This window comes from Merops nubicus, unplaced genomic scaffold (genome assembly GCF_000691845.1).
Source record: "Merops nubicus isolate BGI_N331 unplaced genomic scaffold, ASM69184v1 scaffold11533, whole genome shotgun sequence".
Lineage (NCBI taxonomy): Eukaryota > Metazoa > Chordata > Aves > Coraciiformes > Meropidae > Merops > Merops nubicus.
Window position 1 is genome coordinate 18,513 of NW_008596920.1, and position 18,179 is coordinate 36,691.

The window sequence follows — 18,179 nt, forward strand, 5'->3', positions numbered from 1 at the left end:
TAGCAGAGACAGAGAACCACTATTGATTTTTTTTATATCAGAATTCAAAATAGCACTTGTCATGTCTCACTATTCTACAGTAATACAAAAGGTATCATGTTGTGTTACAAATGTGTTCTTACACAGGTCTGTAAAGGTTTGGTTAGCAATTATTCTTAACAAACTAAACCACTTAAACAGCTGCTTAAAATGTCATTTGTTTGTATCCTTCCTGCAATGTTTGTAGATTTACTGTACCCCAGAGTTCACTTGTTGTTTTTCGCTCTCCCAAAGCAAATGTCAAAGAAATTTTTGAACAAACTATTATTCATCTGCAAATCCCCTTCAACTGGGACTGTGACTTCATTCGACTTCATTTTGGACATAACAGGAAGAAGCATCTTAACTATTCAGAGTTCACTCAGTTTCTTCAGGTCAGTTATTAACCTTCTTCCAATGTAGCACTGAAATTAATTTTCACTTCTGAAAATACATTAGTACAACTACAGACTTTGAGCTTATTCTGGTAGTAATAATCATGATCTGATACTAATCCTGACAGTTATGATGAACTGTTACTTCTCCATGCCGGTTCTGTAAGTAGTATGTACACATTGTGCTTTAACTTGATAACATCCTATAAAAAAGTGGGACTACATTGTACAACTGGTTGTTGTTAACTGCATTGAGAGTCTACTTTTTCTGTAGTAGGAATGTAATAGCAAAACTAACCTCTACCAGAGAAACGTTGCTTCATTAATATAACCAGTTGTTCTTAACTATATAACTTCCCAAATAAAGGTTTTGGCTTCTTTAATGTCTCTTTTAGTTGTGTAAATGTTATCCTGATACCCTTATTTTCTGTCACTGGCACGCATGCTGCCACACATATATTAGGAGTTTGGTCTTAAGTGCAGCCAACTTTGCAGGAGGCAGATCTGCTTTCCTGAGGTGTTGCTGAAGCATCCTCTAGGGATCAGGCTTTAAAGGCTCTCACTCTGAGGACTGGACTTCGCTAAGCCAAAAATTTAAAAACATATTATGAATTGAACCTTATACTAGAAGGAAGTAAAGGAAGACATCAGTTATAAAGGATGGATGAGAAGGAAAGTAGGAGAAATGTACACTATAATTCATGAGGAAGTAGTTTGCACAATTGTAGATAATTGTACTGAATTCCATAAATTAACATGCAGTGGTCACCTCATTGTATTACTTGGAGTTTTCTGTCTATTAGACCTGAAGAAAAACAGATTTTGCACTTCTAGTCTTTCAGTGCTGCAGTATAACTTGACTGTACTTTCAAGGAATAAAGTGTGTCCTGTGTTTGATACTGTGTTTTTAACATGATCCCGGGCTTGAATTTGGGACAGTAGTGCAGAAAAAGAAATCAGATTGCTAATGAGAATAAACTTTATTTTTGGGAACTTGGAGCACAGTGATAAATAGCTGTTCCCTATTTTATTTTTATTGTTCCAAGACACTGTCATGTAAGATACAGTAACCTCTTACTGTCATCATGTAATAAAAACCCTTATTAGGGAAGAGTAGTAAGGTCTGTAGTAATTTCGATATATACCCAATTTGGATATTGTCCATCCTTTTACATTAGGGTTTTTCTTTTTTTCTTATTTGTTCTAATAGAAATTTGGGACTTGTATCAGAGCAGGCTTGTTGCACTGTGATCTAGAACCTTGATCTTGAATTTATAAGATTTGAGAAATTACTGTAAAGGTGATACAAGCTAAATAATTCGCCCTCTTCTTATTGTCTGTCAGAACATGGTTATTATTTCAGATGCATCTAGAGGTCTGAATGACAGCTGAATATGCTTTATTGTTTGCTTATTGTTGTTTGCTTAAATAGAGGGAATCACCTTTTTCTGGACATAAAATTTACAACCATCATTTTTATCTTGAGGTTAAGTTACTGTGGTGTGCTTTATAGGAAGGTTTTTACAGATTGTGCAGGAGTTTTAAATTGCCTGAAATGGGTCACCATTTCTGACATGGAAGGCAGCTGTTGGGGGCAGTCTAAATCTATATTATGTAATTTTCACTCTCCTGTTTGTTTTCAAGTACTTTTCAATGAGTTAGTTTATAATAGTCTAGTCATATTTCATCTTAGATATGTAAGAGATCAGCTCATATTGAGTCTTTTAAGATTAGTATCAGAAGTTTCTCTAGCAGTTAAGTATTTAATAAAGGAATAGGTAGCAGACAGGACATGAGTATATGAAATTTACTTCTCAAATAATTTTGTGAAAGTACACATTTCCAGACAGTTGAATTGAGGCTTTTCTTTGACAGAGAAATGAATCTGTGTATAGAATCAGTATGCAGATGACTTGTTATAGTTCAGCTGGCCTTTAAGTTTAAACTGCAGTTGTGCTGTGGTCTACATGTGCAGACGTATTGAGATATGCTGCAAGAATATGAAATTAGTGTTTTGTGAACAGTGAGTTACACAATTTGCTTCTAATGTGCTATTTCTGAATATTCATTCTAGGAGCTGCAGTCAGAACATGCAAGACAAGCTTTTGCATTGAAGGACAAAAATAAAAGTGGTGTGATAACTGGGCTGGACTTCAGTGACATTATGGCTACCCTTCGCTCACATATGCTCACTCCATTTGTGAAAGAAAACTTAGTTTCAGTAAGTGTAAAGAAAAGTGCTTTGAATTCAGCATTTAATAACTGTTATGTTCTAAGAAGTTACTGCTTCTCTCCCACTTTGTATTCTCCCACCTCTTTACCACTGCCTTGGTTCTAGACATTATCACCTTTATAAACAGATATAAACAGAGTGGTCAGGGTGAAACATGGCAGCAGTCTTCACTTGGCTTCAGTACTGGAAAAGTTTTGCAGCTTGGCTTACATGCCTAAAGCGCTGTTGGAAACAGTTTGAGTTAGTCTACTGTACTTTCCATGAAAGCAAGGCAAACTGTACTTGGCACAGAAAGAACATTCATTTAGGACACAAGCATCTAATTTTTATATTTCAATAAAGGACAGATCTCAAAAGGTGGAGACTACTAAGAGTTTTGTCCATTTATATACTCTTACATTCTTTTTCATATCAGAATTTGGAAAATCAGTTTGTAGATTGTAGAGGTAGAATGGCTGCAGCTGTGATAGTCTGACAAGATCCGTAGGTAAAGTAATGATGTAGAAGTTATAAACTAAAAGTGTATAGTATAAGAAAGTATGTAAGAGTGAAAGTTATATAAAATAAATAACTTATCATACTATTTTACATGTAAATCTTGCCTTGCCTAACTAATAAGGGCTACCGTCTTTTGTAAAGTTTAGAGTATCTCCTAACTTCAGACTTTGCAATTAATGGTCACTGCTGTAGGCGATGCAAGAAGTCAGTTAGTGCCTTTATCTAAAGGAGCACTTAGATGCAGTCCTTTGTTAGAAATAGAAAATACTAGAAGAATACTCAGTGACACATTTAGTGTGTGTATCAGATAAATTCAATAATAACCTGCTTACATGCTTATTTCCTGATCGTTTCCTAATGTTAATTTTTAACCAAAAAATAGTATCTCATCTAATAATTCTCCCCTCACATTTCTGTTAAAAATATCTTAAAATTACAGGAATAGAAAGACATCTTCAATTCTTTCCTTGTTCACCTGTATTGATCTTTCTGTAATTTGTAATAATATGTTGTAAAAGGATTTAAGGCACTTAACTGCATTCATTTAATTTTTTAAAGGTAGCTGGTGGAACTGTTTCACATCAGGTCAGCTTCTCCTATTTCAATGCATTTAATGCCCTTTTGAATAACATGGATCTTGTTAGGAAGATATACAGTAATATAGCAGGTACAAGAAAAGATGTTGAAGTCACTAAAGGTAAAGTATATTTCCTACATTTTATTAACTTTTTTAGTTCTGTCCAATTTGTAATCTGGTGTGGCATATGGGTTCAGGTGAGTCAGAAGCAACACTAGTATACAAGGTTAGGGCTGCTGTGAAAGTGTTTAAAGGCCAATTTTCATCCTCACAAGTTAATAATGATTTTCAGCTAGCTCGTTAAAGAGAAGAACTGGGGTTCTGTCAATTGTTGTTTTGGCCTTATGAGTTCTAATGGATAACTGCAAATCAGTGTATTGTTAAAAATTTTGCCAGTCCTTGAAAGGGATGCATGATTGCCTACGGATAGAAAGTCCCTAGGGAATGTGATAGAATGGATTAAGTTTGAAAATCCATCATCAGTAATCTCCATGTTGGTTACTTTATCCATGAATAAATATTTTTTTGAAAAATTGTAATAATTTATAACTTCTTAGTGCTTGCTTACCTGAGTGGTTTTGTATATAGTTTTTTCTGTTAGGACATAGCTAATCCTTGTGCATATTTCGGTCTTGCCACAGGCATAAGGAGACTGCTTTTGTAGTCAGTTTATGACAGATTTTATCACCAATTTTGTTACCTCTTTTGTTTGATTTTTTTATTACCCTTATTACCTATTTTATTTTTTAGTACCTGGATGGGACCAGCCAAGCCTTTGTGTGATAAAAAGCATGCCAAGTTCTTTTTCTTTGGTGTTTGTTGTTGGTGTTTGTTTGTTTGTTTGTTTGGCTTATTTTCATATGGTCTTCATACCTTTCAACCCTAAAGAAAGCATAAAATGCCTGTCCTAGATCTCCAAACTGTGCTAACAAATTGCCTAGCAATGTTTTTTGGTGCAGATGCATAAATCCATGTTACTTGAATTTGTGTTGTGAAAAAATCTACTGTATTTTCACTGCTCAGACTTGATTACTGTAGCTTGCAATTATGTCTTTAACATGTCATGTAATTTGGGTAGATGAATACCTGGCTTGGGGTCATTCAGAGCTAGCAGAGAAAGAAATCTGGACATGATGGCAATAGATGAATCAATTGCCCTTAAAGCTGTGAATAATGGACAATTACTCTGTTCTGTTTTGCAGAACTCTAGATACAAGACTCGCAAATTGTGGGTGTGGTTTTATTCAGCTTGCTAATATGAGGAATGTTGCTGACTCTGATGAAATTTTACCATAAATTGAAATTGTGGAGTGAGACTTGCTCTGTGTTGAAAAGGCCTGCTTCAAGATAGATGATGTTCTAATGATACCTTTTCCTTTTGCATTCTTGATTTTGCTTCTTGGTGATAGATTTAATTTTTATGATGTTAAAGTTATTTATGAGCATTTACAGAGGGAATTTGACAAATAATGCAATTTCTTTGTTCTCTTTCCTTTTCAAAACCAGAGGAATTTACCCATGCTGCAATCCGATTTGGACAAGTTACACCACTGGAAATAGATATTCTCTACCAACTTGCAGATTTATACAGTGTTACTGGGTAACTTAGCAATTAATTTTATAATTTTAAAGTAATTATTTTGCTATTTTCTGTGTGAAAACTACTCATTTTCATATTAATTTTAAAAAGTTGTCTTTTCCATTGTACTTTATTACAGTAATTTGTTCAACGTGAACTGACTTTGGTGTATGCATGAGTTTTGTGGGTTGTGTACATCAAGCACAAATATTGTCATATTATAGGTATACGTATAAAAGAGCAAAATACAGTAGTTGCAAAAGTCTACAATACACTGGTATTACTCTTTTTAAAGTACTGATGATGTTTTATGTGGGTCTTTAATACATGTGAAGTCTTGGGTAGGAATACCTAGAAATAGTGTAATTTGTTCCTGTGTAACCTGCTCTAGGTGAACCTGCTTTAGCAGGGGATTGGATTAAATGATTTCCAGAGGTCCCTTCCAGTCCCAACCGTTCTGGGTTTATGTGATTCTCTGTATTATATCCTTTATTACTAGTAATCAAGAACTTGCTTCTGAATAATTCAAGCTCCTTTTATCACCACTTGTGGGCCCTTCTAACTCCAAGGGTTCTTTACTGCAGTGTAGCAGACTTCTTAGATGTGCATTCAGATATGACAGGTATTTTTTTAAAAAAAGTCAGGATGTATTCTCTGGGGAGTGGCCAGGAACACTGTAACGCTGTACTGAGTATGTTTGATGTGTTGCCTAACAGTAACTTTCTTCTCCCTGCCTTGCGTTAAGGCGCTTAACTTTGGCAGATATTGAGAGAATAGCACCGCTGGCTGAAGGTGCGTTACCGTACAACTTGGCAGAGCTCCAGAAGCAGGTAGGTAGAAGTGATGTATACGATAAAATTGTTAAAGTTAAGTGAATGTTTACATGCACTTGCATATGAAAAATAAGCATAATATACTTTAAACAGATTCCTAACAAGTGAAACATGCCATGTGTATCACTGTCAGGGTAGAAATGGGACAGACTATTGGATATGTGTCTAAACAAGATACTAGATGTATTTTTTTTGTTGTTAAAAACACGTCTAGATTTTAGGGGCTTCACTATATTTTTGGTTTGTCATCTTAACTGAGAGGTTTTCTTTTGCAAGGAGATTTGTCTAATGCTAGTTAATTTGTGAATTAAATTTTAGCTTCACCTTCAACTGGGGTTGAACTACTAGAGAAGTACTGCTGATACTGAAACTCACAACATAACATGGCATCTGCTGTGCTGCTAATAGGAATACTCTATTCTGTTCCATTACAAATATGTTCTAGGGGAATCCTTTTTCTGGAGCATTTTGTAGGTGACTGCTCTCATGAGAGTAGTTCATGGGGAATTAACTGTTAATAATATAAAGATAATAATGCATTCAGGAAAATCCTTGAAATGGTTACACAGCAGATTGACATCCATATACATCGTTGCACGATCATAAAATATGTAGGCTGGTTGCACATTGATGTTTAGCATGCAAAACAAAAAAATAGCATCTGGTATTAAAAGTTTCTGATGTGCAATCTTTCATTTATTTTTACTGTTAGAACTTCATGAGAAATTGCAGTTCCATACAGAGCTGGACATTCTTGAGTAAACTTGACAAGAAAATGAAGTAGTGTTTATCTGAACCAGCACATTTTGCTCCAAGGATGTCTCCAGATCCCACTTCCCTCTGTAATATACCAAGGGAGGAAGGATATTTGATTCTTAAGACCTTGTATCAGCATATCCCATAGTTCTAACTAAATACATCTTTGTGTACTCAGTAGATAAATATAATTTTTCATTTTGGAGGTTCCCATTTTCTTACAATGTCTAAACATCTCCAATTCTCTCTCTTTCAGTCTGTGTTAAAAATTTATGGGGTGCCTGTCAAGACTTGCAAGGCCTCTGATTCCCAAGTGGCAGGCACAGCCTGTCTTGTGCTGGGATCTGCTCCCAGCTGCCCACACCTCGTTTGGTATGCAGACAGCTGAGCTTCTTACAAGCCAGCTGCTGAAGGGCCACCTCTTGCAGCTCAGTATTTGTGGCAGTCTGATACGGGTGATGAGCTGTGTTCAGACGCTGCTCCGGAATCGCTGTGATTCAGCAACTGGTTTCCAAGTAGCTCAGCTATCTGGGCTGTTGGGGTAGGAGGACATGCAGCTGGCAGCAATACCTTTGTCAGCTGTTCCAAGCTAAACTGTGTCCCATAAAGTGAAATTCAGATTCGCTCCCCTGGTGATGCCAGTGACAGAGTACTGCTGCAGAGTGGTCTGAGATAAAGCGATGAAACTGCCTGTGCCTTGTTTGCCACATGTATGTCCTGCATTCCTCAGTGATGAGGGATCCCAGGAGTCAGTCTGAAAATGAAAGCTTGTGTTTGTAAAGCCTTTTGTTTCTCAGCTCACTTTTTACACATTTTGTAAAGGGGTTCCCTTAGGCAGTTATATCCACTACAAAATCTAGGCTATGTATCAGTGACGGGAAAATCTTAAATGAGTTCAACTGCTATGGTTGAAAAATTGGCCTATACGGAATGTAGCCAGTCTTCCATATGTGAGTGTAGTTTGGTTATTGTTATTACAGGTGGATTGGGTCATTCAGTTCTCTTTCAAACAAATTGGTCTGAAATGCCCTCTGTTCTCAGTGTTCCTGCTCTGTTGTCCTTAGGCGGTTAGACATATGTGAGCCAATGAAATAAGTGTCCAAAACACATTTAGTAGTAACAGTCTTCTTAGGGATTCCTGAAGACAAGAATGATGGAATAGATAGACGCAGAAATGTGTATACAACCTTTATCCAGATAAATGAGAAATATTCTTAAGTTTTGTAATTACATTACTAACTACCAACTTCATTTTTAATTGCTATCTTTGTGGCACTCACCTTTCTGAGTAGACAAAATATCTAACTTGTTTTATTTTACATTTCAGAATTACCTATGTAGCTTGGCACTATTATAAAATGAGTTCATTGATAAAAGTATTACTCATCACTAAAATAGTATACTCTTTTCACACCCATAATACGTTATGTTTCCATCCTATTCTACGTTCTGTTTTGAGAGGACAGCAGAAAGCAGACATTTTATTTCCTTTGTTTTATAAGGAACATTTTTTTTATCAGATCGTATCCTAAGTGAACCTTTTATTACCTTATTGATAAAACGAAAGCTATCGCTTTCATTTTGAAAGAGAGGATTGGAAGAGAGGGTGTCATTCCAGTGAGGTCCATCTGTCCCTGGAAAATGAAAGCAAGCCTGTAATCATTTTTATGTCACCTTAAAATTCCATCTTAAAGGAAAATCTAAATTTTTACATGAAGTCACTCTATCTTTGTAAAATTGTTGGAAATGGAAAGTAGTCTGCTTTCAACCGTGTTTATTTGAGGCCAGTTTTTTCATTGTGTAAGATCTTCCTAGAGCCAAGCAGCTGAATATCTTATGGGGATAACAACTACAGTAATTTTCTGTTTATAAATATTCATTATTTGAGAGCTATAGCATTAATTACATTAATTTAGATATCCATCTGAACAGACAAATAAACTGAAAACTTTGTGGACACTTAATAATATAAAAGTGCCGTTTCCTTTACAGATAATTTTATTTTTAACATTCAGTGACATATGCATTAAGATAAATGTCTGAATGTAATGACTGCAGTTTGATGAGAACTCCATGGAGCTTAGAAGAATGAGAATAACCTTAAAACAGCTAAAAGGAAGCAGGTGTGCTAAACTAGGATACATTTTTGTGGAATGAAGAACCAGTTCTGCTTCTAAGCCTTTTTGGGGTATCATTAATGAATGTGTCTTTTGTTTCCATGAATCAAAATAATGTTTTAAAATTAATTTTTGTAGTTATTTTGATTTTTTTAAGGTGGTGTTTTTGGGGTTTTTTTGGTTTTTTTTTGGCCAGGAAGATTTAGTGTCTTGAGGCTAGTGAGGACATTCTTCAGTTTTATTGCTTCTAATTGCTTGTAAAGGCAATACGTTAGATTTATGCTTTCTCATGCCGGTCCATGTGTGCAGTTTATAATTTTGGTGCTACCCAGAATTTTTCTGTTAAGCTGTATTGTTGGAAGAAAATGTCTTGTGAAAGGTAATTATGGCAGCTGTATCTTCCTCTTCTGTGGAAAAACTTAAGTGTTTTTAAGAGGTAATGATCCCATCTCAATCTCATAGATTGTAATAATCTCTAACATTGTGTGCATACAGTGTAACATTATGCAATAAAGGCAGGGTTTTACACCTCCCATGTAATACCGGTCCAGAGCAGCTTACGCTGAGGTACATGCTGTCTTTCAGAGGAAAATCCTCTGTCCAGAGCTTTAGTAAGCTGAACATACCTTAGTTGAGTAGCCTTGGTGAGTAAGCTGTGAAATGTGCATGTGATAATCTTTGTGGAGAATTCATAATGTACATGAGAGCAAAGCCTCCTCCAGTAGTGTGAAGTCTGTTTACATTCCAGCTGTGCTGTCAGGAGTGCATCTGCACAGGGTGCTTTTGAGGAAAAACAGTACTGTGTTTGGGAGAGGTGGTTTAATATCGACTTTAATATGGAATTTAACTGTTAATATCTTGCCCACTTATATAGCCCAGAGAAGTTACACTGCATAACAGAAATTCTTCTCCAACCCCCTTATTTGTGTTTGGAAGAAAATTTGGCCCATCTTGCATACTTCATAGTGCAAGTTTGTGAGCGCTTACATCTTGTTTATCACTTACCTTGTTTCTAATAACCATCCCATAATATGAGTCTCTGCAAATATATTCTTTGGAGACTTGTATTTGTTTGGAACTCTAATAGATTTATAGTAGTGTATGTGACTGAAGTGAGTGAGGTCATCATTGTATCTGTAAATTCTTGACTGCCTGAAAATGTCTTGTGGAGTATACTTTGGGGAATGGGTCACTTTTTGCTTATTTTGAAGACATGTCACATTTATGCCGTATATTACTGTATATGTAATCTTAAAATATATCCTGTGCTGATAGATGTCGTCTGTGAGATACTTAATTCTTTTTGAGGTACTGAATTTTATATAAGCCAAAAGGGGGTTCTCATGCCTTATAAATTTAAAGGCAACAAAATGCAAATTAGCAAAGTTGATCTGAGTTTCTGTTTACTTTTTCTTGACCATAGTTTCAGTTATACTAAGAATAGGTAAGGAAGAATATTTTCTGAAAGGAGCATTTGAAAAATGTGCTTCATTCATTAGGCATAATGGAAGTTATATAGTAATTTCCCCCTGCCTTAAGATAAAGGGGTTTTAAAATTTTTTTCCTCACACAGCAATCTTTTGGAGAGAGAGGCAGGCCTATCTGGCTCCAGGTAGCTGAGTCAGCTTACAGATTCACTTTGGGCTCAATTGCTGGAGGTGAGTAATATGGTTTCTGTCTTCAAGCTTTAGCACTGTCTTGCCAAACTACCGTGGCCTCATTCTAAAGTGCATTTTTTGGTTATACACATGAAGAATTGGAAGGTGGAACCACTTGTGGTTGTGTCATTCCCCACTGTTCTAATATCCCTTCACAGTCCTCTGAAACTCTAGTCCAGAAGTGAATTTCTGTACTGGTAATTACAATTGGTTTTCTTTGTTCTACGCACCTTGTTTTATGTAATAGTGTAATCCATTTTCCCTGAGACTTCTTTTAGACTTTCAGTATTGTCTTTCTTACTTCCAACATACCAGAGATCTTACCAGCTTATCTATTCTGTGTGTTTAACTAAATGTTGTAGAAAATACTACTACTACTACTAGTCATAATAATAATATTATTTAACAGCAATACCAGTCTTGCAGAAATAATACTCTGAATACTTTCTTACAGCTGTTGGTGCTACTGCAGTATATCCCATAGACCTGGTGAAAACTCGTATGCAGAATCAGCGCTCCACTGGTTCAGTTGTAGGAGAGTTGATGTATAAAAACAGCTTTGACTGCTTTAAAAAGGTTTTGCGTTTTGAAGGCTTTTTTGGTCTTTACAGAGGTAAGTGAATAAAAAAATATTTAAAGTCAAGAATTCTCTGCCTTTTTTTTTTTTAATTCCTTGACAGCTGTCTTCTTACATGAAAACCAGGAAACCTGCTATCATGTATAATTTTGCTTCTGTCTCATAGAGCTCAATATTTATCTTCCCTTGAGTACTGTTTATCATAAACAATTGCTGGGAAAAACTGCATTTTTTTGTTGTTACTGATTTGCTCCTTGCTGCTTTGGTTGTTTAAACTTCTAATTTCTGGAGTTTGAGTGTTGAAGTCATGATTATTATCTCACAAACTGAGGATTGTAACTTTTGGCTGGTGGCAAAAATCTGGAGCAGATTAGCATCTGAGGGGTAAAGATCCATTTTACTGCAAATATTTTTTTGTTAGGAGACAAAAGACAGTAATTTTGAAATGTACCAGTTAAATTAGATGCCAGATATTATGCCTAATGCTTTTGCAGGTAGTGGGGCTTGTTTTATGATTTTGTCTTGTGAACAAGAAACTGCATCCTGCTGTTGTGTTACTCTGTTTTGCTATAAATATCAACAGTAGAACTCATAAAAGCTGTATTTTTTTTAAAAAAAAGAAAAAACCTTCTCTAAAATACATGCTAAGAATTTAAAGCAACTTTTAATCAGTATTATCAGTTAGATTGAAAACTATCTTACATCTTGTTTTAGCTTAGGAAAAGATTCTGAAATGTTCTTTATCACATCAATAAGATGACTTACATAGAAGGTGCATACTTTTAGATATTTAGTTGAATTCTCTAGCTGTAGTTGTCATTTCATATAATTAATGAAGTGCACAGCTTTGATAAGGATCAATAAGGTTTTTATTAATTGGCACCCTTTTTTTTTGTATTTGGAGCAAAGTCACTCATTTATGTGATGGTTGCAGCCTTTTTTCTGCTTTGCAATTTGCTCTGTCAATGAAGACACTGGACAGTGTCCTTTGAGGACAGTATTTGAGAAGTTTTTGCATATGAAAGTCTTTGAGTTCTAGTTAAAGTTTTTTTTGTTGTAATCTTGCAGGATTTTGCCGTGAAAGTGAGTAGAAGGAATACATCAGCAAAAATATTAATGAAATAGCTGTAATCTCCATAAAGTACATCTTGCTGCTGAATTGTTTTCCTTGTTACTAAGTCTTTTGCAAAAGCAAATACACCTTGAGTTACTTTTATGAGACTTTCTACAGTGCTGCTCTACAGCAGTTCTGTTTCTCTTCCCACCATCCCCACTTCAAAACACATGATTTTGCACAAGAGCTTCCAAAACTGAGCATTCATTATTTTTGTTTTCTAACCTTTATCAAACACTTAAAAATCAAGGATTATTCTGCTGATTAGTTAAAAACAATGCTTTACCTGAGAAAAAATGTGCTTGTTTGAAAGAATGTCAGATTGTTAAAATTTTTAATAGTCTGTTTAAAAATTGTCTCCAAGCTTGTTTAGCATAAGAAATTAATGCTGTTATTTTGAAAATGTTACAGTTAATGGTCATCATGTTACTAGGGTCTTGGACTCATAGAATGAGATGGTCTGTGGAAGTACATTAAACTGAACAACAGAAGCATTTGTGGAGTTCGCCTTTGGGTCTGTTACGGGGTTTTTAAATTCCTGAGCTAGATTAGCCTAATTGTATTGTAATATAACAGTACAATATAGTAGTTTACTGCAGTTTAAAAAAACAGAACTGAATTCATACTGGAAAGTTTGTATTTTTAAATAAAAACTTTAAAATTTTGACTGAGAAAATTAAGACACTTTTGGATCCTGGCATCCAACTTCAGAACTAATGAAGTATCTTTGAAGGTCCCTCACTAGACTATGAAGGGTCCCAGGTTCTCTGGCATACCGAGTATGTTTGCCCAGCGAGTTCAGAGGCATTAAAGGTGGCGGGGTTGTGGGGATGTCTTGTGGTGTTTTGTCTGGTCGTTTTGGATTTTTAAAGCGTAGGCACTGCAAAGCTGTATTGTTTTTTCATGGCAGATCAGAGGTTCAGGCTGGGAGGGCAGTATTTTTTTCTGTTATTGTCAACCGTTATTTGTATTTAATAACTACCTTTCCTTAGCATACTAAGTCTGTAAATCACACAGAAAGGCTTATGTTGAAAGAGAACTCTACACTGCATATATTAACTGCAGCACTTTCTGTTTAGGTGCGTTGGCTCTGAGCTTTCTTTTAAAAAAGTAGTGTAAAAATTCAACAGGTTGAGTACTTTTGGTCATTTTGAACATTTTAAAAAGAACTTTTAGCTTTTCAGTTAATGGATAGTGGAAAATGCATTGATGCAGTTTTGTTGCTGGTACCTGATATTTGACATAATTAGCGTGGGATTTTTTGATAGTTAATTAGCAAAAACTTTTGACAAACTGATATACCCTGACTGTGGAATAACAGTAAGAAATGAACACTTCTAATAAAAATAAGCCTAAGTTTTATATTCTATACATAATGCCAAAAAGACTGTGGAGAGAATGGATTTAGAAATAACAGATACAGTTATAATCTTGTATGTTAGGAAGTTAAGACTGCCATCTACTGATTTTTTTCTTAAACCTGTTACTTCCTAGAAAAGTGAATGTGCTTTTGTGAAATGGCAGTTCATTTTGATAGTAGCTATTTTCCAGGAGTCTTTTCAAGATCAGTTTCTGCCCACTAATGCTTCCTCTTGGTGAGATAAAAAAAATACTTAATAGTAATAGAGTTTCAAGAAGTTCATGCTACTGTGTTGTACTGAACAAGAGAAAATCCTTTATAACCTTAATTGAGTGGAGCCTTCAGAAAACTCAGGTTAGTGAGTGAAGTAGAAGTGAGTTGGTAATTTATCATAGTCATGTGTATATCTCAGAATTACTCTCTTATTTTAAAAAGTAATTGCAAGCTTTATGGAAAAAATTCTATTAAGGGGCTAAAAACGTCAAATGAACTCTTACATAGCAGACATCCAGGGTGTATGTTCAGTCCTTACACTTTCTATCCTTCAGCAACAGCATCAGGCTTGACTGGGTTATGAAGGGCAGATCTGGTTACCATTCCATTCCCATTCCCATTTTCAGCAGAAATCTTAATATGAAACTGTACTGGTATAAATGTGCTCTAGCAGCATCCCATATGTAAGTGCTGTCCACCTCAAATGTATCCCATGCGCAAAAAGGCATTTCTATAAAGCTCTTACAAAATACTAGTTTCTGTAATAGGAAGATAATATTGCCTTATGATGTCTTTGTTTCTGTAGGCTTGTTACCACAGCTGATAGGTGTTGCTCCAGAAAAGGCTATTAAGCTAACTGTACGTATCTTTTTTTTTTTTCCCTGGCATCCTTTTGTTTGTTAACATACACAGGATTTATTTCCTAAAATATAAGCACTTATAAGCACTTTAACGTATATGGTTACAGATGTATTTGATATATGTTAATAAGGAGGAAAAATATCTTAAAATTGTGTGTAATGTGTTGTATCTTTATTAGGTTAATGACTTTGTCAGAGACAAATTTACTAAGAAAGATGGTTCCATTCCACTTCCCGCAGAGATCCTTGCTGGAGGCTGTGTAAGTATCTGTCTTATATTCCTAGAAAAAATTGATTCTCAGTCATGTGCAGTATAGTTGCAGTGACAGTCGATGGGTATGCTTTGTTGATTTGAACAGAACTGTTTTATTTTCCTCCCAGTCACAAGAACTGAAAAAAGTACTTTTCCTGTTGAGAAAGCTCTGTGTACTTCTGGGTTCCCTTGGGTTGAGTTGCTTTGAAATTATGTGCTTGAACAACTTCTTTTGACCCAGTTTTTAACTTTCAGTTTCAGCAGTGGTTTTATTCACAAAAGGCTGAAGAGAAGGGTGCCTTTTCTCTCTTCCCATGCTTTCACTTGGGTTGATATTCGTGGTTAGTTTAGAAAGATACAGGTAGTCCTTGAGAATGGATTATTGAGATCATGTTTGAGTTTCCTTCAGCAGGGGAATGGAGACAGAGCAGTTAAAAAAATGAGTTTTTTGCTGAAGATTTTAAGAAGGAAAAGAAATACACTTTTCAGCTTTCTGTATGTGAAATCTTTCTATTTGTGAAAATCTGGAAAAACGGAACAGTGTAGTCTTATCTTTCAGATAACAGATATAAGTGAATTTTCAGTTTAATTGATGTTGTATAAAATGTACCTTCATTACGCCAGATGCTAGCTACATCCATCACCTAAATAAATTTCAAAACCAAGTTGTATTTTTGTTGAGATAAGGCGCTGTAATTCTCTTAGCAATCTATAAGTGCTTTGAATTTATATTGATTATAGATTTTTTTTTTTTTGGCTTTTCATATTGGCTGTTTTAATTTGTGGGCTATCCCAACAGTTGTTAACCTTATAAGATGTTTACGGCTTGAGTTAGGTTTCTTTTGTGGCAGAGAACACTAATAACTTCCAGTTGAGTAGGCTGACAGCCTGGTATAAAACCGCCTCAGCTTACAACAAAACTTGGGGTGGAAAGGTTGTTGACCTCTGCAAAGTTTTAATTCAAAGAAGCAGCCCTGAAGGGAGGCTGCTTATAGTTCTGCCTGACTGAATTTGGCAGCCTGGTAGATGCTTGAGTCTTCACCTGTCAGTATACAAGGTTTATTTTCTGAGAAATGTGAGAAAGCAGCTGTGATGTATAACTAGCAAAAGACTAACCTTTTTTTGAAAGCTCAGTAACACAGAAAGCACATATAGGTCATCTGTAATATAAGTGAATAGCATTCATTAGTGTTTTTCTCTGTGTTGTGGTTAAATTAATAATTAATATCAAACATCTGATAATCAGGTTTATTATTTTACATTCTTTTGTACTAAAATGTATAATATTAAATTTAATCTATATTGAAGGCTTTTTCACTTCCTGGTAGGTACTGGTTTTTCAAAATAACTTAATTGTCTTACTGTAGTGAAGATGCAAAAATTGGGGAGAAATCTGAGTTTTGTATAAGCTTTCAAAAATGTAGATGTTTCTGTGAAGCTGAGGCAGATTTACAATCTGTCCAAACAACTCTTTCTTCCAGCTGGCTGTCTTAGGTGATATTCTCGTCTCATTTTTTTCAAGATAATGCTTATCTCACTCAATCTGGGAGAATTTTAAACAAAGTTGGCCTTTGTAGGAGGGGAGTTGACCACAGTTTAGCAACAATGATGTTCATTGCTTCGTAGCCTCCTCTGAATCATCTGATATCTTATCAGTTCATGTCCATATTGCTGCTTAGCTCCATTTTAGCAATCTCACTTCTTCCTAAATACCAGAATCTTTATTAGCAACCCTATAAAGTTCTGAAAGTCTGGAAGTATCTGTTGACTAAAGAGGTAGTAGCAAGTTCATTTGTTAGTCTTTCTCTTCCATTCATCCTCATTGTGACAGCTCTTTTCTCTGTTGACTTGCTTGGAAATAGTGTTGATCTTTGCACTTCTGGTGTTCGTTGTATACTTTTTTCCTACAAAATAATGACACATAGCCAATTTACATCAGAGCTTAGTCCATTTCTATGTGCCGGGGCACATGAGACCTTTTGTTTGTGTGATGCTACCTTTCTTCTTTTTTCATTTATTCTATTCTTTCACTCTCTGTTAGTACAAAATGATGGGTTACTGTTCAGGTTTTATATACGACAACATTATTTTCAGCATCTGCATTTGGATACCTTGGTTTTTTGCGACTTTTCTTTATGTTTGATACTTAAATATTTTTCTAATAGTACACTATACATAAAAGCTAAATTCCAAATATGCTCTTCACCTTGTCATAAGGTGAAAAGAAAAAACAGCAGAACATCAGAAGAAACATCATTATGCCCATATGTAGTTCTCAGAGATGTATTTATTAATATTTCTGACCATCACTTGCCTGTTTTTAGTGTAAGACTGTCTCCTGATTAACATGAATAATGTACTTTTTCATCATTTCTGATATGGAACTGGTAGTGGATGAGAAAGATAAGCAAACTGTGCTTTCACCCATTTTATAGAGTTTCCAGCAGAGGCCTTCCTGACCTTTGAAGGCCCACCCTCTTGTGAACTGTACAAAAGCACATTGTGCAGGCCACAGTCCTCAGCTGGGAACAAACAAAAAATCTTGTGAGGAAGTGAGAGGAGCTTGGGAAAGGCTCCACCAAACCTAGCAAATTCTCCTCTATGGATGGCAGTGCCATATCAAAGCCTACAGATGGTGTTACAGTCTTAAGACCCACGCATGAGGACAGGTGAAACCCTTGACATTAAGACAGTAGTGATTCAAGAGAACCTGTGTAGACTGCCCTCAGCTGTGGAGTTTCTGCAAGAAGTGCTATACCATCCAGTAGAGGGGCTGCCAACAGACACGTGCCTCCTCCAGAAAGAGTAACTCTGAACGACTGCATCTCTTTGGCCAAAATCTTACTTCTCAGGGTCCAGTTATTCTCATCTCCTGTAAGGTTATGGGATAAACTTGTCTTCCCAGTAAGAGGAAATGTCTTCTTTCTCATAGCCTTCACAGAGACATCTGCCCATGAAGTGGCATGTTTATATGGTCAGCTGCCTGTCTGTTGCCTTTCCTTCCTTACTGCAGGGCAGGGACCTCCCACAGTAAGGCAGCCTGTACCCTGTGCTCTTTGAAAGCTACCTGCTAGCCACTGGGCAATGTGAATGTCATTGTGAAGTAGAGGGTCTGCTCTGTCAGAGCCCAGATATTCCCAGCTGCTCCCGAGCTGTAGCTGTATTTGAAATCTGCAGAGCAGCTACATGGGGCAGCTCAGTTACAGTGGTCATGTCATACCTGTCAATGAAAGGGCTCTGGTCCCTGACTGATGAAACTGATACCCTGTCTTCCTGCCTTCCCGAGCGTACACTGGGTTGTTAATCATCAACAGCACTATCTGCACTTAAGCATGTTCAGAGCAAACAGTTTCTCTC

The 18,179-nt window shown here is 35.9% G+C and overlaps 1 protein-coding gene across 1 annotated transcript in view; it reads left to right on the forward strand.

Moving 5' to 3' along the window:
- LOC103769349 (calcium-binding mitochondrial carrier protein Aralar1) overlaps positions 1 to 18,179 on the forward strand; it is a 47,786-nt gene that overhangs the window by 18,506 nt on the left and 11,101 nt on the right. The window contains exons 4-12 of the mRNA XM_008936538.1: positions 274 to 413; positions 2,488 to 2,634; positions 3,703 to 3,841; positions 5,228 to 5,321; positions 6,046 to 6,130; positions 10,580 to 10,664; positions 11,119 to 11,277; positions 14,515 to 14,567; positions 14,749 to 14,829. Of these exons, the coding sequence (XP_008934786.1) occupies positions 274 to 413; positions 2,488 to 2,634; positions 3,703 to 3,841; positions 5,228 to 5,321; positions 6,046 to 6,130; positions 10,580 to 10,664; positions 11,119 to 11,277; positions 14,515 to 14,567; positions 14,749 to 14,829 (983 nt within the window). The remainder of the gene's footprint in view (positions 1 to 273; positions 414 to 2,487; positions 2,635 to 3,702; positions 3,842 to 5,227; positions 5,322 to 6,045; positions 6,131 to 10,579; positions 10,665 to 11,118; positions 11,278 to 14,514; positions 14,568 to 14,748; positions 14,830 to 18,179) is intronic.